At 40.0% G+C, this 22,371-nt stretch overlaps 1 protein-coding gene across 1 annotated transcript in view; it reads right to left on the reverse strand.

Annotated features, from left to right (window-relative positions):
- Positions 1-17,310, reverse strand: part of grin2bb (glutamate receptor, ionotropic, N-methyl D-aspartate 2B, genome duplicate b) — a 65,316-nt gene extending 48,006 nt beyond the window's left edge. The window contains exon 1 of the mRNA XM_068321728.1: positions 17,116-17,310. Within this exon, the coding sequence (XP_068177829.1) occupies positions 17,116-17,310 (195 nt within the window). The remainder of the gene's footprint in view (positions 1-17,115) is intronic.
- Positions 17,311-22,371: the final 5,061 nt, after the last annotated feature.

Below are 22,371 nucleotides of genomic sequence, written 5' to 3' on the forward strand. Positions count from 1 at the left end.
GCAATCTGACAGCTATGGCAGCAGCTGAGCCACATGTTCACAAGCTGTCCAGATGACTCTACTTTAACTCAACTCAACTCTGATTTAATAAACTGATAGAACAGTTGGTAGCCGAGACGTCATCTGTAAATCTCATGCCAGGTATGGATAAATAGGCTCAAGCAGTGGCTGAGGAAATTAATAACCAAGGCCGATTGTTTCATGGCTCAAATTGAGAATAAACTGCAGCCTGTTTTGTTCTATTCTAAACTTAGACACAAATGGTCTATTAAAAAGTCAATTATTAAATGAATACGCTCAATACTTTTAATCCAAGCTGTATTGTAATGCTCATTAGCATTAAGTTGTTCTTTTTCTCAATGTGCCCCCTTCACTTACTCTACCCAAGCTGTGACTGAAGTAACAGCTGGGGCTCTAACATCATAATCCATTTAAACACCAGAGAGCTTCTGTTATTTTCTCTAAAAGACTCCATCATGTCTTCTATTCTACACCAGTAACTGCTGTACATATCCGTCAACTGAATGTTTAATCAGAACAAATTAATCTCTTTGTCTCACAAACTCATTCGTTCATTCATTCATCTTCAGTAACCGCTTCTTCTGCTGTTACGGATCGCGGGGTTGCTGGAGTCTATCCCAGCGAACTTGGGGCTAGAAGTAGGGTACACTCCGGGCATGACCCCGGTGCACTGAGGAGCTGTTTCACAAATTCATTCAGTCTAAATTCCAACACATACACCCACAGGCATTCAATTTCCAGTAAATGCACACATGCTCACACACACAGAGACTACTTCAAAGGACAAGACAGCGCTGTTTTCCTTGAGATTTCTCCACTACCACCTCAGGAGGATACTGTTAATTGTTGTATTCAGTCTTGTGATTTTCGATCTGACACTCCATCACTCACATAATGTTAGTCCAGTCGACAGTTAAGACATGGTGGCAGAAATGAAAACACAGAACATTTAGCAAAAAAAAGCAATACTAAGTTGTCAGGTACAGCAAGACAAGAACAAAGATGATGGCAGGAGGATGGTAAATGACATTTTGTCATTTGGTTTGGTGATTTACAACAACAATATACTAATACTACTATTACTTCTGCTCCAAGTAGTAATATTAATAGTAATTATATAATAATTCTAATTATTAATATTATAACTAAAGGTTTGTTCATGTTATTAGTTATTATTATTATTATTATTATTATTATTCATCCATTTATTCATCATCTTCAGTACCTGCTTCTACCGTTTTGTTAGGTTTTCAACTGGCAAACCCCAAAAACCAAAATCAGACAAGATGTAAAAAAAATAAATGAAAGAAATTTAATGCTCAGATTGAAACACAAGATTAAAATGAAAACCTGAAGGCAGCAGAGCAAAAGAAAAAATAAAATCCACAGACCAGGGAAAAAAGAACAGGGAGCTGAGAGATGATCAGGTAAATGAACACGACTGAAATCTATGGCTACAAGTGGAATCTGACATAGGGAGGATGATCACAGATACAACTCAGGTGGTTGATGTGTCTCATCAGCTTCCTGCCCGAGCTGCGCCTCGGCTCCTTGTCAACACAAACCCGAAACACCTGACGGTAGGGAAACAGAAAAGAGGGATGAACAGAACACCAACACAAAACACAGGATCGTCATTTGTTTTTTTGTTGTCGTTATTAATACTAGTAGTAACCTTAACGTCTATGCATCTTCGAAATACTCTTTTCCAACTGTGAATGCTCATTTACATGCTTTTAACTTAGAACATTGAAGAGGATAACAAGTCAAAAAGCATGCTCGCCCTCTTCTCTTCCTCTTCTCTGTCTGTCCATTCCTATGTCTGTGCACCCTGACTTTTCAATTCTGCTTTCCTTTCTAACGAGCACACAGGGCAAAGGTGCAGAATTGAGTCAAGTGCAGTGTGCAGTGAAAAGCATACGGTTCAAAACCTTGTCATGATGTGTTTTTCTTCAGCATGTCATGACTCCAGTTTCCTTTTCCCCCCCTCCACTTCCCTTAAAGCATTACTGTCTTTCAACCTCAACTCTCTGAAATTCATCAGCAGCTGTGGTATAAGACCACTTATCTCCATATTCTCATTTTGTACACACTCCAATAACTCAATGATGGTCTGTCTCTGTGTGTTTTTCTCAATCTGTTTCCCTTTTTGGACTCCTTTTTCCAAAAAAGTCTTTATCTCCTTCTCTCTCTCTCTCTCTCTCTCTCTCTCTTTCTCTCACTCTCGCGAGAATCTGAATCGATTTGAACTATTTCAGAGTGATTTACGAATGATTACGAATGATTTAGACAGTTTTATGAACCTATGGTGTGTCAAAGGTGTCTTATGTACCGTGTTGAGTGAAGAAATTGTGTTCAGTCAGTGGTTGGTTTAATACACGCATATATTGCTTATGTTACTACATTTCATATAATATGTTTATGAAATGTGACTTCCCGCTTTCGTGAATCTCTTTTTAGGATTTTGTGTCAATGTGAATATCTTTTGAATATATTTTTATTTTATGGATAAATGTGATTTTAAAAATCCAATCAATCTCTCTCTCTCTTTCCCTCTGGCTTCTTGTGCGGCTGCCGCGACCTCCGGTGCTGCGGCCCGGACTCGCAGCATTGTGGGTTTCTGACTCCTTCCCCCACTGGGTCGCTGACCGCCGACCTGGAGTTGCAGAATGACACATGCAAAGGTTGAAGGTGCAACGGTTAAACATCCGGTGGCTGCGGTTTCTATGGCAGTTTCCGGTGCTGCGGCCCTGATTTTGCAATCGCAGCCTTGTTCCAACTCCATCCCCCAATGAATCGCCCGCCATCAACCCAGAGACCACGGGTGACATGACAAAGGTTAAACAGGACACGGGTGACAGCACAGAGGCTAAACAGTCGCCGGCCACCAAACCAAAGCCACAGGAAAACACGCAGGACACAGATAAACGCACAAAGGACAGACAGAGTGATTTGATGGAGGCTGAGGGGGCCAGAGAGACAGCAGCCAGGATGGTAGAGTCACAGCTGGAGGGGGAGGAAGAGGATGATATTGTGATAGACAAGGAATTATTAAAGACAGCTACTAAAACAAAAATCACTGACACAAGAAAGAATAAAGCAAAGAAAATTGCTAAAGTAACATCTGAGACACTTCCTGATGCAAGTAGCTCAAAGAATGAAAATGAAAACAGTCTGAAAGAAGCCGTAACAGAAAATATGGTTCGCAAAAGATTTTAAAAAAATTCCTGAAAGACACAAAAGGTTTGAGGGCTACAGTGGAAAAATTCTTTCTTGACCTCAACATGTTTCTAGATATCATTTGTTTATATGTAAAAAAAACCCAGAAGGAAGTGACCTATGTTTTTTAACTGTTTATTAAAGTGTGTTTTAAAACTGGGCACACTGAATTTGAATGGAGCAGTTAACATGTAGCCTCTGTTTTTAATTTGTTAAATGTTAAAAGGTTAGAAGTTTTTATTTGTCCGGGAAACACACAGTACTGTTGAAAATCCTACTATTTTAAGCGTGAATTCTTTTTGCGTCAATCTTTTGGACTTGGTGTCAACGTGATTATCTTGTAATTTGGCTTTTATGAATAAACGTAATTTTAAAAATCAAAATCTCTCTCTCCCACACACACACTGTCTCTTTCACTCTCTCTCTTCCCTGTATCACACATGTAGATCAATCTGATAGGCTGGAAAAGTGTGGCAGCATGGTCACACAGATACCACAGACATCAGACAAATTACAAATCAGTCACTTCTCACTTTGCCATTTATTAGCAATTTTCCTCTCTCTATTTTTGTAGTTCTTCTGTTCTCTTTTACTCTTTCTTCCTTTGCGCTTCTGTTCATAGCAATCTTCTTATCACCATTATCTTCCCAATTTGCGGAACATGTCCCTTTTAGCAGGTCAAGTTTTTGACTACCAGCAGCTGGCCTGTCAAAGTCAGAGGAAGTCATGAAAAAGAACTAGGAATGAAAAAAGTGAATTGTGAAGGAGAGAGACCTATTGAGATCAGACAAATAAGAAGTGGAGGAAGACATTTCTAATTCAAAGAGATATACAGTGTTTCCGTGGCAACTCGCTTCCCATATAAACGCTTGTGATAAAGATGCCATTACTGTGAAAAAAATTGCTATTTACACTCTACCGTATGCTCACAAATATAGGAAGACATCTTATATGTCAAGACGGTGTTCAAAGCTACATGCCTGTCAGAAGACACATGAATGTCTTTCTGCACTTGATTTAATCAGCTGACACACCTGAGGTGAAGAGCTTTATTACAGGCCACTTATGTTAGTTTATCTGTTATGAGTGTAGCTCTTGACAATTTGTCATAGAAGACCGAGGAGAGCAGACGAGAGGAAAATACATTTAGAGGTGATATAGAGACAAAGTGGAGGTGACAAGAGGCATACGATGACATGTATGCGAGTTTGGACACTTAGGAAGGAGTGTCGCATATTATGGCGTAACGCGCTCGGCGCTGCCTCCCAGTTTTGGTAAACATGTGGTCACAATCTTTCATCAATTGCTCCCATGATGCACGCAGTTTAACTTTAAACGCTCTGTTTACACCAATGTCGGGCGGTTGGACCTCTTTAGTTCATCCTCCCGGGATGATGGCGAGCTCCGAATTCAGTTGCTCGCATGACAGTAGAAAAGCTTCTCCCGGCTGATCGTTGTTCCAGAATCCATCCCTCCAGCTCGTCTTCCAACTACAGCCATCTTTCCACAGATACTAATTTTGTTTTCTTAACTTAATTGATTGACTCTCCCCTACCACTACTTCACAGTCACTGATCTCCTTCAGATTACACCGACTACACAAGATGTAGTCTACCTGTGTGCCCCTACCTCCACTCTTATAGGTCACCCTATGTTCCTGCCTCTTCTGGAAGGAAGTATTCACTGTAGTCGTTTCCATCCTTTTTGCAAAGTCAACTACTATCTGTCCTTCTGCGTTACTCTCCTAGATACCAAACCTGCCCATCACCTCCTCATCACCTCTGTTTCCTGCACCAACATGTTGATTGAATTCTTCACCAATGACAACTCTCTCACTTCTAGGTATGCTCTGCGTCACTTCGTTAAAGTCCAACCAGAATTTCTCCTTCTCCTCCAGCTCATATCCTACCTGTGGAGCATACCCAATAACAACATTGACCATCACACCTTCGATTTCTATCTTCAGACTCATCACTCTATCTGACACTCTTTTTTACCTGCAGGGCATTCCTAACAAACACCTCCTTCAAGATAACTCCTACTCCATTACTTTTCCTATCTACACCATGATAGAAGAACTTGAACTCTGCTCCTAAACTTCTAGCCTTGCTATCTTTCCACCTGGTCTCCTGGACACACAGTAAGTCTACCTTCCTCCTCTGCATCATGTCAACCAACTCTCTACCTTTTCCTGTCATAGTTCCAACATTCAACGTCCCTACTCTCAGAAAAGGCGAGAATTGAAAACAATACTGTTCAAGACGCAGCTACTGTTTTTTGCTGTGACATCAGATGTCGCTTAAAACTAGAATTTGGTTTCTATAAAATGACAAAAGACCTGAATAACTTTAGGAACATCTGGTGTTACAAAAATGTCCTATGCACTTTAGTTGATGACCACTTCACTTTTGCAAACTTCCTGTTATAATGCACAAGTTTTATATTGTATTTCCTTCTTTCTTTCTTGTGTTTGCTTCTTTCTTTTACATTTCTTTGATATGTTTCATTATTATACAATTTGATGTATAAATGACATTATGAAATAACAAATTATGTTGAAATAAAAGTAGTTTTCTAACATCTTGGAATGGATTAAGACCATTTACATTACTTGTAATGGGAAAAATGTATTTGGAATTTGAACAAATCGGAATTCGAACAGCCTTCCGGAACGAATTGTGGTTTGCCTGTATATAGAACATTGCCTCAAGGGTGGAAAACCACTGATATTTCAGATTGTGAGGTCTTTTGCAGTAACATTCTTTTATAAGGTCATCACTGTCATTTTTTAGCTTTCTCAGTAGCTGCTTGAAGACTCTGCACTGTGACATGTTGTGGCTACAGTGAGCAGCAGCTGTGCAACAACGGTGCCCATATGAATGATGAAAAGTTACTTGTGTAACACATAAATACATACATACATACAGTGCGGCCTCGGTCTTTGCAGTCAATGCGTTCTAGGAACCACATGCGATTGAGGAATCCGCGATTGAGATCTATTATCTTATTATTTACGGTAATTTAACTGTTTATGAACCCTCCCCATACTGATGTTAAACCACCTTCTATTTGTATTAACTTGTCCCACACTCTTATCAACTGTTTAAAGCGTATGTGAATGTGCGTACGGTTGCTTACCAAGTTTGTAGGCATAATATTGGGTTGTGCGGGGTTTTACTTACACTAAACTAAGCATCAACATACCCGTACAATCATCCTACAGGGGCCGCTAAAAATACAAAAGTGCTTGGGTCTATAGGATACATCGTGATGCAACATGAGGACAGCAGGAAGAGATTTAGTCAACACCTGGATCCCAGCAAGGCCTAATTATAGGGACAAAAACATGATTCTAACAATCAGGAGATGTTAGAGTATTGTAACCAAGGTTTAATTCCATTTATATCCCTGAATTCCACATAAAAGACCTGCATTAACAGAACATATTTCTGATGTTTCACCAATAGTTACAGCAACAAAAACAAATGTTGTATGTTTACTTTAACAATGTAAAGGAGAGCCAGTTATCTTACTCAGCTCCTGTGGAACATTCTTCCAGGAGGCAGACACCCTCCCTGCATTTTAACAGTAGGCTTAAATGTTTTCTATTTTGATAAAGGTTCCATTGGTTCCCACACACTAGGATTGAATCTACTGCTGAAACACAAGTTGCATTTATCACATGGTCAGAAATGTGTGGTTGAGTTGTAAAAGGCACGAGTTTGTCAACACTATTCCTACAATAGTTTTATGATACCAGAGCACATCCTACATTTAAGGCTTGATGTGATCAGAAAAATCAACAACTGCGATTACAAAGTTTTGTAATGTTCAGCTACAACTTTGCATCAGAAGTAGCACTTGATCAAAGATAAGGGGCAATCGTGCATATAAAAAATTATTATTCACAAGGAAGCTTTTGATAACTATTCAAACATGCAGCCATTATTGTTTTATTCTCAAACACATCAGCTGGTGCCGCATCTGAAATTAAATAACAATCTACCTTGTGTCACTAAAGGTTAAGCTCATTTTATTTGAATAGAATCTGTCATCTTTCCCTTGTATAATAAGATTAGCTGGGTAACAGGGCCTCATATGCTGGAGTATTAAAAGGTCAGATGGTTACTTCTGGCAGAAAAAAGGCAACAGAGGCTCCCAAAGCCTTCTGACAACCTGTTGCAACTGAGTGCAATGCCGAGAAGTCTCCTGTGATCTTCAAAATGACTCATCTATGCACAGTCTAGCCACTACTAAAAGAAAGTCTTGAGAAGAAATATACAGGAAAGAAAAGAGACAGAAGAGGATTTGCAGTCCATTTTGTGCAGCTCAAATGAAGAAGATTCTCTGGGAAAAAAAGGAAAGTGCAAGAAAAAGCTTATTGTGTGAGTGTAGTGCAATTAGTGGGACAGTGAGTTTTGGAATATGTTCACTAACAGTTTATATGTCATCTTAAGCATATAATGCAATATACAGTGCGCCCTCGCACATTTGCTCATAAATGATTGCGTGAGACACAAAAGTGCTTTAAACAGTCAATAAGAGTGTGCGAAAAGGTAATACAGATAGAAATTGGTTTAATATCAGTATGGGGAGGGTTCAAACACCTTCAAATTACCATAAATAATAAGATAAATAGATTGCAATCATGATTGCGGATTCCTCAATCACGTGTGGAATCCACGTGAAATTATATACTGTATAAGAAAACAGTAGAGAAACAACTAGAAAGATGGTTCTGTCTTGCTGTCTTTGCTCAGGTGTTGGTCTGCTCAAGTGTTTACCTCTTTGCACCAGAAAACGTTATGCAAATAGTCTTTCCATGATCAAGTTGCCCCAATACTAGTGAACATTATTTATGACCAAACATCAAAAATTTAGCACGTTGCACGCATTAGCAATGCCGTTGCAGTGCATCCTCGTTACTCACGGTAATTGCGTTCCAGGAACCACACCCGAATAAGGAATTCTGCAATATAGCAACAAACTACGGTATTTATCTTATTTTTTATAGTAATTTAAACATTTATGAACCCTCCCCATTCTGATATTAAACCAGCTTCTACAGTATCTGTATTACCTTTTCCCACACTCTTATTGACTGTGTAAAGCACTGTTGTGTCTCATGGAAGTGCGCTGCCTTCCGAGACTATGCACTTCTGGATGCCATCAGCCAATAGAATGTGCCTACGGTATCAGGTGACTACCCACTACAAATCCGCGATGAGGTGAAGTTGTGTGTGTTGATGCGTAAATGCAGGGATTGCTGTATTATCATTTATCTTAAAGGACCCTAGTGTCTAACCATAATATAAACCAAACAAATCCTCTGGTTGGTTGTAGCCACTCGTGTTGTGTGATTCACTATTTACTTGCATCACCATTTTTAAAGTGACAGTAAACTCATTTTTAAGTGACATATATGTTGTTCATCATTATGACAAATAGAAGACTTTTTTTTAGATGTCTAGCAGCATCTCTTTAGTCAGAAAACCTTAAAATTTGAGCTGCAACAGCTTCCGCATCCAGTGGTTACATGGGGGTTATACGTCATTGGTGACATATTTTGCTTCATCAGTCAGTGTAGCCATTAGAACACAGTCCCATCACCAAAGCGATAAACTTGATAAAAAGCATGGTTACCTGTGAGGTTAATGGTTGTTCCAACACAACAGGACATAAACACAAAGACAAGGACCTATTCTTCTTCAGAATACCTTCTGGGAAGCTAGGAAGGAAATGGAGAGCACGGATAAACCGGGTCAAAGACCAAGGATCCAGGGATCCGCCATGAGCAACCTGATGATTTCCAAAGAGATAAGAAGGTAAGATCATTTTCGGACAACCCATAGTATTTATTCAGAATTTCCAAGGTTTAGTGGATAATTAATTCATGTCTGGAGCTACTCGAGATATTGTATAAATGTTTTTATGACCAGATTATCGCACGATTACATACACCAAAATGGGACAAAAAAAAACAACGCTCATCCTCAGCATACATCGGATGATAATTATACGGGATAATTACACATGTACGTGGATTCACAGGGAACTCGTCTTTAGTATCTGATGATGATAACATGATTTTAAGTGATACCCTGATAAGTAATAGTGAAAATGTCAGCGCGTTACGTTGTCGCTTGCTTTATCGGCATTGATATGGTGTCACCCCAATGCCTACGATTACGTCACTTCCACTGTTGTGGCGCGCTCCATAACTTACGATAAATTTCGTTTTTCTAAAGTCCCCATTGCTCATAAAAAAATAGGCGCAGATTGGCAACCAAGCCTCCGTCAGTCTGCCCAAGGGCAGCTCTGGCTACTGATGTAGTCTACCATCACCAAGTATGAATGAGGAGTGAATGAGAAATGGATCCAATGTAAAGCGTCTTTGAGTGTCCAGAAAAGCGCTATATAAATCTAATCTATTTTTATTATTATTATTATTGTTATTATTATTATTATTATTTATCACCGCCAAGCCGCCAACATCCCTCCTCCTCCTCCTCTCCCTCTCCAACATTCACGTATGACAACTGCTCACCACCACAAAGGTAAAAATTCTTATCTTTATTGTTCTTATGCTTTAACTGTAATGTACTTTTTATTTTAGTTTACTGTATTCAATCATTTTTTCACTTAATTTGCGTTCCATTGCCTATTGTAGGAGTTACGGCACCGTAAAGATGATGGTAACTCGTACCTTAGGCTAACCTGATTATGTTGGGTTTTTTTCTTTCTTTCTTTCTCGTGCTTGCCTCCTTCTTTTTTATTTCATTGATGTGTTTCATTGCTATACAATTTGATATATAAATGAAATTATGAAATAACATAGTACACAGATACAGCGGCAGAAAATGGATGGCTAACATGTTGAAAAAAGGTAGTTTTTTAGCGTCTTGGATCGTATTAAGACCATTTACATTATTTGTAATGGGAAAATGTATTTGGAATTTGAACAAATCGGTATTCGAACAGCCGTCCGCAACGAATTGTGGTCACAAACCGAGGTTTGCCTGTACAGCAAATCTAGAAAACAGATCAATCAAATGTAGACTGCAGCAGCAGCTCTCAAAGGCAGAGAGGCTGAAGGAAGGAGGATGGGGTTAAACCTCCAGTAGATTGGGATTAGTTTTAGGTACAGAATGAGCAAAGTAATCATCATTGGACCATGTCTGCTGTATCAATCTCACATCTGGGGCTGTGTCATTTTACTCAGTGTTCAGACCTAAAAAGTAATCTTAACATTTCAAATAAAATATTAAATACTTGAAATTGATAGCAATTACCTGATTTAGATTAGGGAATAACACATTGACAATTTTGTTTAGATTTTTCTGTCAAAACAATTATTTTGACTTTATAAAATCTGTCAAGTTTACAGTACTTGCAGAAGGACTTGTGGACATCTTTTGTTGCAATGACAAACAACAGTCTCACTGGTGAGGTGTAATTTGCAGATATGCCCTGTACAATGTTGGCTTTTCACTAAACAGATATCCTGTGTTAATGGTGATGATCCATATATTTTGTTAAAGACTAATCATTGCCAAAATACATGTAAGAATGGCCACTGGAGAAGCAAAAACAACATCAGGTTTACAGGTGCATGAGGGGTAATATACATTTGAAGCCTCTGTACATTTTGTTCCTTATTTCTCTTTTCTTTTGGGGGTGGCCCTAATTGCAAAAGGGGAGCCAATTCACTATCCACTCGTGTACAACCAGTAACAATTATGGGATACATGAGGCACGCAGGATGAAAGGAGGGTACTCATAAAACATTAATTGGAAATGAGAACAACAGGATTAGAAAACATGAGTGCACCATTTGCTCAAATAATTGGGGCATTGGTGAACAGCCACTGGCTGTGGAGTGTCCAAACAGGTCAACAATTGACTTACGGTCTGCTTTACGCACTTCTTTGGAATGGATTAAAGAAGTCTTTTTAAAGTAGTACAATACATTTTTTTCTTATACGCAATGTTTTCTTTCTTAGTCAGTTAACAAACACTACTACTATAGATCCAAAGTGAGAAAATTGGTGGTTAACTGATTGAAAACACCTGAAAACAGACTTTGTTCAACAGTTGTCAGGTAGGAGCAACTTAAAATACTACCTCACATAAAAAAAATCTTCACTTCAGAGTGTGAACTGTTAACATTTCTGTGCTCTTGTGACGGAAAATTATCTTCTCTGTCAAACCACCTCATTCCAGTGATTCAAGAGGCCGAAGCAGCTAAAACAGAAAACAAATAACAACCAAGAAATTACTTTAGTCTGTGAGCTTTTTCCCCCCTGCTTTTGTGATTTGGGCAATTATTAGCTCCAGATGCTGAGCTGAGGGGAACAAGGCATTAATGACAGGCTGAAGAAAAATGGCAGATTCACTCCAATCTGTCACCTGACAATATACAGTCGATTTGTTCGTGAGTTTTACATGTCACCACTTTGCAGACAGTTTTCAGCCCAGGAGAAATTCTAATTAAACAAGAAACATTTTAACGCCTGTACATCGATCGATACAAATTTTAAGACTGTATTGAATGGAGGAACAATATCTTGGGGGAGAAAATTAAATTATAAGTAGACCAGCAAGATCAGGAAATTTTATCAGGATGCTCCATGCTTCTACGTACCTATTTTTCCGCCAAAAAAACAACAACTGTAATCTCATCGAACAGACGCAAAAAGGTTATTAAGATTGAAGGCCAGAATGATCTGTGTTCACACACACACACACACACACACACACACACACACACACACACACACACACACACACACACACACACACACACACACACACAAAGCAAGCACAACGCCCCACAGCTAAGGTCCCAACAACAGAGTAGGGAGACCTCATTAGTCTCGAGAGCAGTGTCAGAACCAACATGCTGTATGGCACAGAGTTATGACTGAATACAAGCATGGAAGTTGTTTACCCGAATCTGTCACAGATACATTTTAAAGGGTACTGGAAAGGAACATTATGCTGTAATGTACTAGATCAGTTTATTTGGACAAACCAACTCTTTTGAGACTGTGTAACTGTGGGACTGTGGAGTAATGCAGTTTAAAAAAAATGTTATGAAGCAAAGTCATATATTCAGTGTTTCTTATTGCTATGGACATCTTCATAGGAATAGATTTAACTGATACGGACTGGAATTGGCAACTCGAAGGGCTCAGAGTATTGGGCGAGGAGTTCCTATAGGATTCCTGCCAGTCGTCTATATGTCCAAAGAACTTCCCATGTGTTGTTGACATGTTCTGTCATACAGATCACATGAGCATGGACATCACACGTAGCATTTTAAACTGCAGGCAAACCTCAGTTTCTGATCACAATTCGTTCTGGACGGCTGTTCGAATACCGATTTATTCAAATTCCAAATACATTTTTCCCGTTACAAATAAGGTAAATGCTCTTAATCCGTTCAACGACGCTAGAAAACTACCTTTTTTTCAACATGACATCCAGATAAAATTTTTTACCTTTGTTGAGGTGAGAAGTTGTGTTAAGTATGATCCTGTGACGTTCTTATTTTGGGACTTCCTGTTGTACCCGGAAGTGGTTACATGTAAATATAATACGCTTGTTCTATTAAGTGGGACATGCGTAATGTGCCTGTGTTCAATTGAGTGTTCAGGTGAGCGAGCGTGGACGGTGGAGAGAGAGAGGAGGAGGAGGATGGATGTTAATGTGTTTGTTTCGCGTTCGACTTCCAAATTTTGTTCCGACTTCTAAGACAGAAAAATTCAGAATTTTATGGTCAAATTCCTTTTTGTTTGATCTCTAAAGCGTTTTTCTTGTATTAGTGAACAAAGGAAAGTCAAACATGTCTTAAAACCCATCAAATGAAAAAAACAGGGAAACAGAAAGATAAAAAGAGAGACCGACAACAAGCTTTTGTGGATCATTGAGAGAGTATGGACAAAAGAGTTCAAAGGACATAAACACTGATCATGAAGCCTGATTTTAATCAACTGTGTGGTTTGGTTAAAAGTGAAAAGCAGACTTATTTCTGCTCTAAAAAGGTCTGCTCTACCTTTTTACAAACCAGGAACATGATGATACGATTATAATGATGAAGAAGTGCTCACACCCCCCATCCACGACCTCCCTCTGCACATCTTTGACATGGTGATGAAGGTTTGTATCCACAGTCGTGTGAAACTAGTTCTAATTAGGATGGCTCCATGAAATTAGCTGTTACAGACTTGTAAGACACCATCTTAGGGCTGCAAATCCACAACATGACATCAGTCTTAAGTTTTAGCCAAACTGAATTTTATTAACGTCTTCTTCTGACTTGTATCTGATATAAACTAGGCACGTCAGTGACACATCGACTGTTGATTTAATGTGGGTTTTGAAGTTGTCCAGTCTGATTAAGGTAATGGAATACCAGCTAACCAAATCAAACAGAAGGAGACTACCCAAAAAAAAGCTGTGGTGAGGGAAAACAGCAGCCCCGCAATGGTTTTCCCCAGAGCTAACGGAGTAGCTAATAGGCTGCTTCCACTGCCGGAGACGTTCCGTTAATAACATCACAGTGGTGCAGTCCTTCTCCCCCGTATTTGTTATTCTTAGACAAGCAGGAAACTTTCAGTAATTAACTTATGAAGTCAACTTTAAATTCTAAGCGGTGAGAACTGTTTATTTCATTTGCGTGTTAATGTGTCTCTTTCTATTTCTAAGGACACTACTGAAGGGCTTGGCACAGCATACTGGCACAAGAGACTAAAAATAGTTCCCCATATTCTTTCATTTAAGAGCCTGATCTGTATCACGCTGTAGCACAGATCTGGGGATAAACCTGAATTGGGATATCATCCAGGCTTAATTTTTTCCTGTCTTTTTGTAGCTATAGGCCTGATAGATTTGGTCAAAATCTTACCAGGCCAAGCTATTTTGTCCTTTTGGACACAAGAGTTCTGGTCCAAAGTCTGAATGAAATAACCAACAGTCAAGAAATTGAGACCTTGCACTGTTTTGCATATATATTTTTGAACAATGCAGTGATTGAACTGGTGGTACAGTGATCACTATAAATCCATGGTGGATTAAATATAACAAATACTGATATTCAGTTGGATATAGTGAAGCTGGAAAAATAATTGAGTATCCGACACTTATTTTCCCAGATTAACTGATCAAAAGTTTTTTTTTAAAAAGAGACACAAGAATGATTGCCAGAACACAAGTCTGCATACAGAATACGGCTGCATTGGAACAGAGTAGAACCAGTGTTTTCTCCACAGTGGCTGGTGCTGCATTGAGTTACATGGAGATGTTTTGCAATCTGAAGTTACTATTTTTCTAGTTGTAAACATAACTGTTTTGAGAAGTTGTTAAAGCACACCACCAAAAAGGAAAGAGCGGCTGAAATGCTGCAAATAAAACGTACAAAAACACGTAAAACAGCTCAGACAGCAGTAAAAATTAATTCATAACTGAAACTGTTATAGAATGCGCGTACGGTATCAGGTGACTAACTACTAAAAATCCGCGATGAGGTGAAGTCGCTCGTGTTGATGCGCGAATGCGCGAGGGTTCACTGTCCTTTCACCATCCATCCCTAGAAGACAAACAATCGTATCTTTTTTTGTCATGCCTCAAACTTTGTAACGTATTCATCCATCTTTTTAAAGCATCGCCCCAACGCCCCTCAGTTATACAGCGAACTACATCTGTCAGACTCTGCCTCTGAAATTGTTTTTACAGTATGCAGACTGAAATATACAAGGAAGTGGTTACTATGCCAACCATGTCCTTCGCATTCAACCTCTCATTCTGTTTGTATGACTGACAAGAAACGTGGGTAACCGGAAGAATGAAGGCTTAAGGAGAGGAATCCAAGTGAATAGCAATCACTGACATTGGGGGAGGAATATACAGAGATTTCTTAAAAACTGTCAAATGATGTCTAACGTAGGTAGTAGCTTCCCCCTCCCTCATCTCCTCTCTCATGCGCTGAATTCCCCCAGCAGTATTTTAACATGTCTGCTACACTCTTATCTTTGCTTACCCTCTTGTCACTCTCACTTCGTGGCCTCTGTCTCTTCCAGCTGTAAAATGGGGTGATTATAAACCCACACAAGTTGTGCTATTTCATAACCTTCACACCCCCACCCCCTCCATCTCTAACGCACACATGCTTGAGTTTCTGGATTGTACTTGATAGAGTGCCCAACATACCAAAACATGTTATTATCTCATTTCTTGCAAGTCTTTACACAGCCTGCTGTGCACCTCTGTATTTGTGTAACCTTATTTTACACAGCAGTCTGGCACATTGCTAGCATTGCTTTTGTCTTTTTAATGGCCATTAAAGAACCAGCGCACCATCACTGACCTACTATTGGGCAGTGATGTGAACTGCATCCATTCTCCTCTAGTAAACACCTGTTGACTATTTGGCTCCGCACAGAATGTTTTGTTTGTTTGTCCCTGGAGTTTTAGAGAATTGCTGCGGTGAAAAATGTGCTGAGCTTAAACACCACTGTATACACTAACAGCTCACACACCATCTGTCATAGTATGAATAAAGCATTATTCGACTTTTCTTTACTTCTTTATCTCAGCGGTATAATCATTCCTTTGCTCTTTTTCTCTGCTTTGTCATCATCTTTACCTCCATCAGAGCATTTGTCCACTATCAGATGTTTATATGAAATTGGTAGAAGAGACGAAGAAACACTCATAAATAAAGACCCTGATGCCTCCCTAAGTCAGGGTCTTTATGAGTCATTTTGTGTATGTTGGACTTATCTAATGACTTCTTTTTTTGCTTCGATTAAAATGTCAGGTCAATGGCAGGTCTGACTTCCAAATTACAATCTACTTTTTGACTGTAAAAAGTAATATCTAAAATAAATGTTGTAATTTATACGATTACATATGGTATTATAACATTGTCATTGTGGTTAAATTGATGCATTCACTGAGCTGATAGCAATAATGGTAAACATGTTTGTGGAAATACAGTATGTGTCACTGCACATGAACTCCACTAATGTGAAGGCTTTGTGTTTATTTCACAAAACCACACAAACATATTTTTGGTGTGACCATTTGGCTAAGGTGAACCTGTATCCTATTTGGTTTTGACACTAGAAAATCACACTAGTTCTCTAGTGAACATTATCAAACTGTGCAGTGCAGGACTTGGTCTGTTTGTGTCTTGCATCCACTTTCTGGGGTCTACTTCAAGACTTCAAAACTTACGCTTATTCTATAAATGTCAGTAGGCAACAGTTTTTATAAATGCCAATGGAGAAGGACAAATATTTCACATGTATTCTTGTAGTCACGTTCACGTGTATCAAATGAAACTGTCCAGCAGAATCCTTCATGTGGATCCACAAAATAAAGAGTGTGATGACATTCATAGACAAACATAATCTTAGAAGAAGAAATAGCATCATGTCTTTCTGTATAGGTTTAGTAACGGCTCTGAGCTGATGCACAATGGACAGTCGTTTTAGGACCTTCCTTAATTTCTGATTTCTCCCAGAAATTCTACCATCAAACAACCAATTGAAAAGCATAATTATTATTGGATTGAGCATAACTGGAAGAATTTGACATTTACATATAAAACATAAATAAGATTATAGCGTGCTTTCCAAAGGTCCATCACATTGATGCATTCAGCTGAAAAATGCGAAACATTGAAATAAATAAGGCAGGGTGAATCTTGATTAATATCAGAGACCTGTTCAGGTGATTAATACAAAATGGGAAGTATTTTCAAATGTGCTTTAGAAATCCCATCCATAGCATCACTTAAATAAGGTGTCTAGTCTTCCATCTCAATATGTGAAGTGAATGTGTTTGCGTAGTGACTAGAAGTTCTCCTACCTTTGCAGCCATAACCATGGAGGAGCCTCCTCTGATGCCCAGGATGGGGATGTGAGTGTGAGCAGAGATGAAGTCCAGGATCTGAGCGATAGCCTCCTGGTCCGTGTCATCACCAAACACCACGCCTTGTAGAGAGTTTCTTGTCATTTGTGCACAGACTCGATTAATGATGCTCTTGGGGTCTGTCTCGTTCATGGTGACCACTTCAACTTTTGGAGGGTAAGGGATGTGGAGAAAGTCCTCTTTCTCCAGTCCTACACCCAAGGTTACTTCACTAGAGTTGCCCACAAGGATGACAGCAATACTGAGTGAGTTGATCAGTTTGGGGTTTAATGGCGTAAGAGCCGGTATGCCAGGGGAGTACTGAGGAGGGATGATAACACCTCTCTGTGTGCCACCCCCTCTCTGGCCACCTAGTCCTCCTGGGGCACCTCCAGGTCCTGAACCAGGACCTCCAGCCCTGCGAGCCTCGCAAACGGGCAAGAGTAGTATGGAAACGAGGAGCAGCGAGAACGACAAGAACAGGAAGGGCAGTCTCAGCCGAGGGGGACAACAACGATGATGAGAGTGCTGCTCTGCAGGAGGAGGTTGATGGGTGGAGGAGGTGAAGACGAGATGCTTGTCCTGAAGACGGGAGGGAGAAGGGCGGAGGCTGACAAGCATTGTGGCAGAGTGTAAATATCGTCCCTGGAGGAGAGAAGCAAAGAAGAGAAAATAGAAAAACATTAAAATATTAATGCCCACAAACTGATGTGTCGATATCATCTGCTTCAAAAATCCAGTCAATTAAGGCGTACTCTGTTATTTCACACCTTCAAATTAAAGTTAAATGCTCATAAATTTAATCAAAGTTATGAAGGGACTGATGCATTTCCCAATAATTACATAGAGTGAGGGAACCCACTGCAGTCTAATTTGTCCTGCCATGGATTAAAATATATCTTTACACGTCTCCTAATAACAGTTAGCGTCGATAAAGCTTTGCAATGTAAATTGCTTCAGAAAAGTGTGTCACACTGTCAGTTTTTCAATTATTTTTAATTTCATTTCGTGGTAGAGTCCTTTGTATCGTGTCTTTAGCTGTCCTTTTCCTGTGTTCATGTCTTTTGTGTGCTTTTGTTTCCTTTCACTGTGTCAGATTATTTCCACCTAACCCCAACTGTCTGCGCCTCCCTTTGTCGTTGACTCTCATCCCTCTGATTCCTTGTATTCGCTGTCGTCTCTTTAGTCACCCGTTTTACAGCGCTTTGCCCGGTGCTATTCCCTGTGCCAGATTGGAGGATGTTATTTTTAATGTGGGCTCTGTTTATTTGTGTGATTTTGCAGGTTTCCGTCACATTTTTTTTTCTTGCCCTCAGGTTGCCTGGGGTTCATTCCTGTATGTCAAGCTGAACAAAACAGAACAAGGTGACCAGAACGGATATTGAAGATGATATTTGAAGATAAACTTTTAATTTATGGGATATACTCATCTATCTCTATGGAAAGTGGAAAAAAGTTCTGCAAGCAGAGAGGATTCACTTCTGGCTGAGGAGATCATTGCCACAATGGCTCAGAAACCTTGTAGATAATATTTTTCAGGCATGTTTTAAGCCCAGCCCAGCTACGTCTCCACTCCCACTTCAGTAGCACACAGCCAGCAAACACCCAGCCTCCTGCCCAGCATTCTGGCACCATGGAGATCCAGCTGCCCAGCATTGCATGGTGTCTGCCCCAGTTCTTATCTCCTAGCTTTCCTGTGCTCTAAAGCCTCAACTCATTGCTTGTATCCATCCAAGCCAATCCCTGCTCCTTATGTCCAGTTCTCCAGGCTGGGGTGGACCCAACAACCACTCCTTTTCCTGATCTCTAGATGGAAGCAGAGAGTCTTCCTTGCAGCCTTGTAAGCCAATTCTCATAATGGATCTGTCTTAGCTGCCAGCCTATTGCTTGGCCAACAGAATTTGTTCTTTGACTGTTATGTTACCTGATATTTTCTTTTTTTTTTTGTTTCTCGTCCTCATGTTGTCTGCAGTTGAGTCCTGTTTTTAAAACTGAGCATAACAAACCTTTGACCATTGTGTCAAAATCAGTTGTCAGAGTCACACAGATCAAAGTGTGAACAGCAGTGAAGGTGTCTGAGGAACAATGGGAAGAGTGCATTTTATATGACACACAGGTGATGGCATCAACAGCCACCCCTGTTTAAACAGCTGTTCCAGTGTGACATGTCCTCCTTCACCTCCTCTCCCCATTCCTCCGTCCAGAATATGCACACAGTGATCTTCAAAGGAGTGTCACTTGTTCTTAAGGTGTAGATAGACTGCTGCCTCAACCACCAGAAGTTAACTCTCCTCTGTTGTGTTGTATACTTGTGTCGCTGGGTTTTTCCTCTTTCATTCAACTACATTTATCATTCACCTTGTGTTTGGATGTTTTTGACCCAGGTGTCAAAACTGGTTGTTGAGTGTTGCTCCTTTGTTTTGCACTTTCCCAACAGAAGTTCATCCATGATTTTGTAGTTGAACACAAGTAAAATAATACATGTCTGATCATTAGGATGATTCTGTTGCGCAGAAAGATGCATCATAGTCATTTTCTAACAATTTCTCCTACTTCATTTGCAAATATGAAAGGGAAAGGTAAGACGACGCAGCAGTAGCTCAGACCACTAGTTCTCAGAGGGTGGCTGGTTCAAGACCCACCGTGGAAAAAAAATTGGAGTCTGAACAGGCAGTGGAGATGTGCCAGTTTACCTCCTGAGCACTGCCATGGTGCCCTTGGGCAAGGCACAGTCTCTGTGTAAAAATATATCAAAAAAGAGTGAGAAAAATAATTTCCTTACAGGGATTTGTCATGTGAGGCAGAATATGGACCCAAGTGCAGGACACCAAAAGCAAATCTTCCATCCATGATTTATTAACTAACTTAAAAATTCTCCAGACAGACAAGAAACTCAAAATCAGGAAAGACTACCAGGAACCAAACATGAGCAAAGAACCAGCACTGAGCTCTCCTGGAGCCAAGGCTTAAAAGGCTTTATGGTCATTAGCACCAATGCAAGTTCAGGTGTGATAATCAGAAAGGCTGTGTGGATGAGTCTCAGGTGTGGAGAGGACCAACAGGTATGGAGCCGTGGCTCCACCCACAAGCTTGGCCTCCCCCTGCCACACACCAGCACTGCCACACCGAACCGTGACAGGATTACAGTAATCCCTATTGTTACTGGCGGTTAATGGGTTCCAGAACCACCCTCGGAAAAAGAAATTTCCACGAAATAGCGACAAACTATTTCTTTTATTATTTATGGTAATTTAAATGTTTATGAACCCTCCCCATACTGATATTGAACCACCTTATATCTATATTACCTTTTCCCACACTCTTATGGATTGTTAAGAGAGTGTGGGAAATTTTTAAACACTTAAATACTTCTGTGTGTTAAAGCGTTTCTTTAATACACAGAAGTGAAATATAACTAAACAAAACGCTCAGTATGTATGTACAACAAAACAGAGACAAGGATTATTCAAATAGGACAAGAGAAATGAGCAACACAGTGAAGTCCCTTGAGTGTAGTTGTGTATCTACAACTGTCAAATGGACAAGTACAACCTATTTAAAAAACAAAGATATCAGGCAAGAGCTATGGTGACTAGTTCTTGCATGAAACAAGTGGAAATAAAATGGTTGATCTATGTTATATCGATCTCCTGCTGGCACTGCTTCTAAATATATACTTTATGAACATATTAATTTATTCTTTTTGTTTAGTCTCCATCTGATCTGGTGTCAAACCACACATGGTGAGAAGCCTGTATGCTCTCACTGAGAGACACAACGCCACATCCATTATCCCACACTGAGGCTTCCTTGGTGGCATACATGAAAGACTTGTGTGTGTTTGTGTGTGTGTGTGTGTGTGTGTGTGTGTGTGTGTGTGTGTGTGTGTGTGTGTGTGTGTGTGTGTGTGTGTGTGTGTGTGTGTGTGTGTGTGCGCGCGCGCGTGCGCCTGTGAGTGTGCGTGTGTGTATCAGGACAGCACTGGTACATTTTGACAGATTGACAGCCTCACAGCTTCATGGACTAGCTGCCAGGCTAAGTGACCATTAAACACTCAGACTGGGCTCCACCGAGTCTCTCTCTCCTTTTCGTCTGTCTGTCTCTCTCACCCTGTCTCCCTCCCACACTTTCATTGCTTTTCTCTCCATCTACCACCAAACCTGCTTTCTCTCAATTGCTCCCTTCAACCCTTTGCTGCTCTTAGAAGTCAAGACCTATTATTTACTGTTATTGCTATTATTTACTGCTCCTCTATTATCAGCCATGTAAAAAGGAGTGATATGTGGGGGAAAAAATGATGGAGAAATGGTAAAAGAGGAAGTGAAAGAGGTGGAGTGAAAGGCAAAAGCAAGGGATGGTGACATGCTCAGAAAAACCCAGTCACCGCCTGATGGGAAAATTGGAGTTTGTATCTGTCTTACATTCACATTTATGTTTATAAGGAGAGAAATTCTGGGTGTATTGTCTGCAGACAGACAGGGAATCTTCAGGAGCAGATGATCGTACTCATATTCTACAGAGTAAATCCTGTGCTCTGCCTCCCTATTCATACAATAGCTAATCATGGTGATCCAGTGGACATCAAAAACACCAAAGCCAACAACATGAATAATGAGAAGTTGTGAGGAAGAACAGAGTAACTCAAAGAAAAGAACAAACTGTCAAGTAAGGTGAGCACAAAGACAAGAGATGAAAATTGTGGAAGATCTGAAGAGGAAGAAACGTGACCACATATTTAAAAAAATCACCGCAAACAGTTTGTCTAACAGATGTAATTGTAGGCTTGTTGAGATTAGCTGTGGGTGCACATGCTAATCGTACATGAGCTGAGGGGCCAAAGTGGAGCCAAGCAAAAAACAAAGAGGGGGAGAGAGAGAGAGAGAAAGAGAGAGAGAGAGAGAGAGAGAAGGAAATGAGTAGGAGGAAGGCAGCAGAGAGAGGAGGAGAGGAGAGAGAAGAGTAGGATGAGGGTACAAACAGAGACACACAAAAGAAATGGAGGTGGAGGAAGAAACGGCAATAAGAAACCCTGAGAAGGGAAGGATTCAGAGAAGGACTCGGGGAAGGAGGGAGGCGTAGAAGGGCACAGCAGAGAAAACAAAAATTTTGACTATTTGGACAGAATGATAGAGAAACAGTCAAACAAATGGAAAGACTGTTAAAGACACTATAATTAAAAAATGAAACCAAGCAAGAAGCAAATAGATTATATGA

This window comes from Antennarius striatus, chromosome 8 (genome assembly GCF_040054535.1).
Source record: "Antennarius striatus isolate MH-2024 chromosome 8, ASM4005453v1, whole genome shotgun sequence".
NCBI lineage: Eukaryota > Metazoa > Chordata > Actinopteri > Lophiiformes > Antennariidae > Antennarius > Antennarius striatus.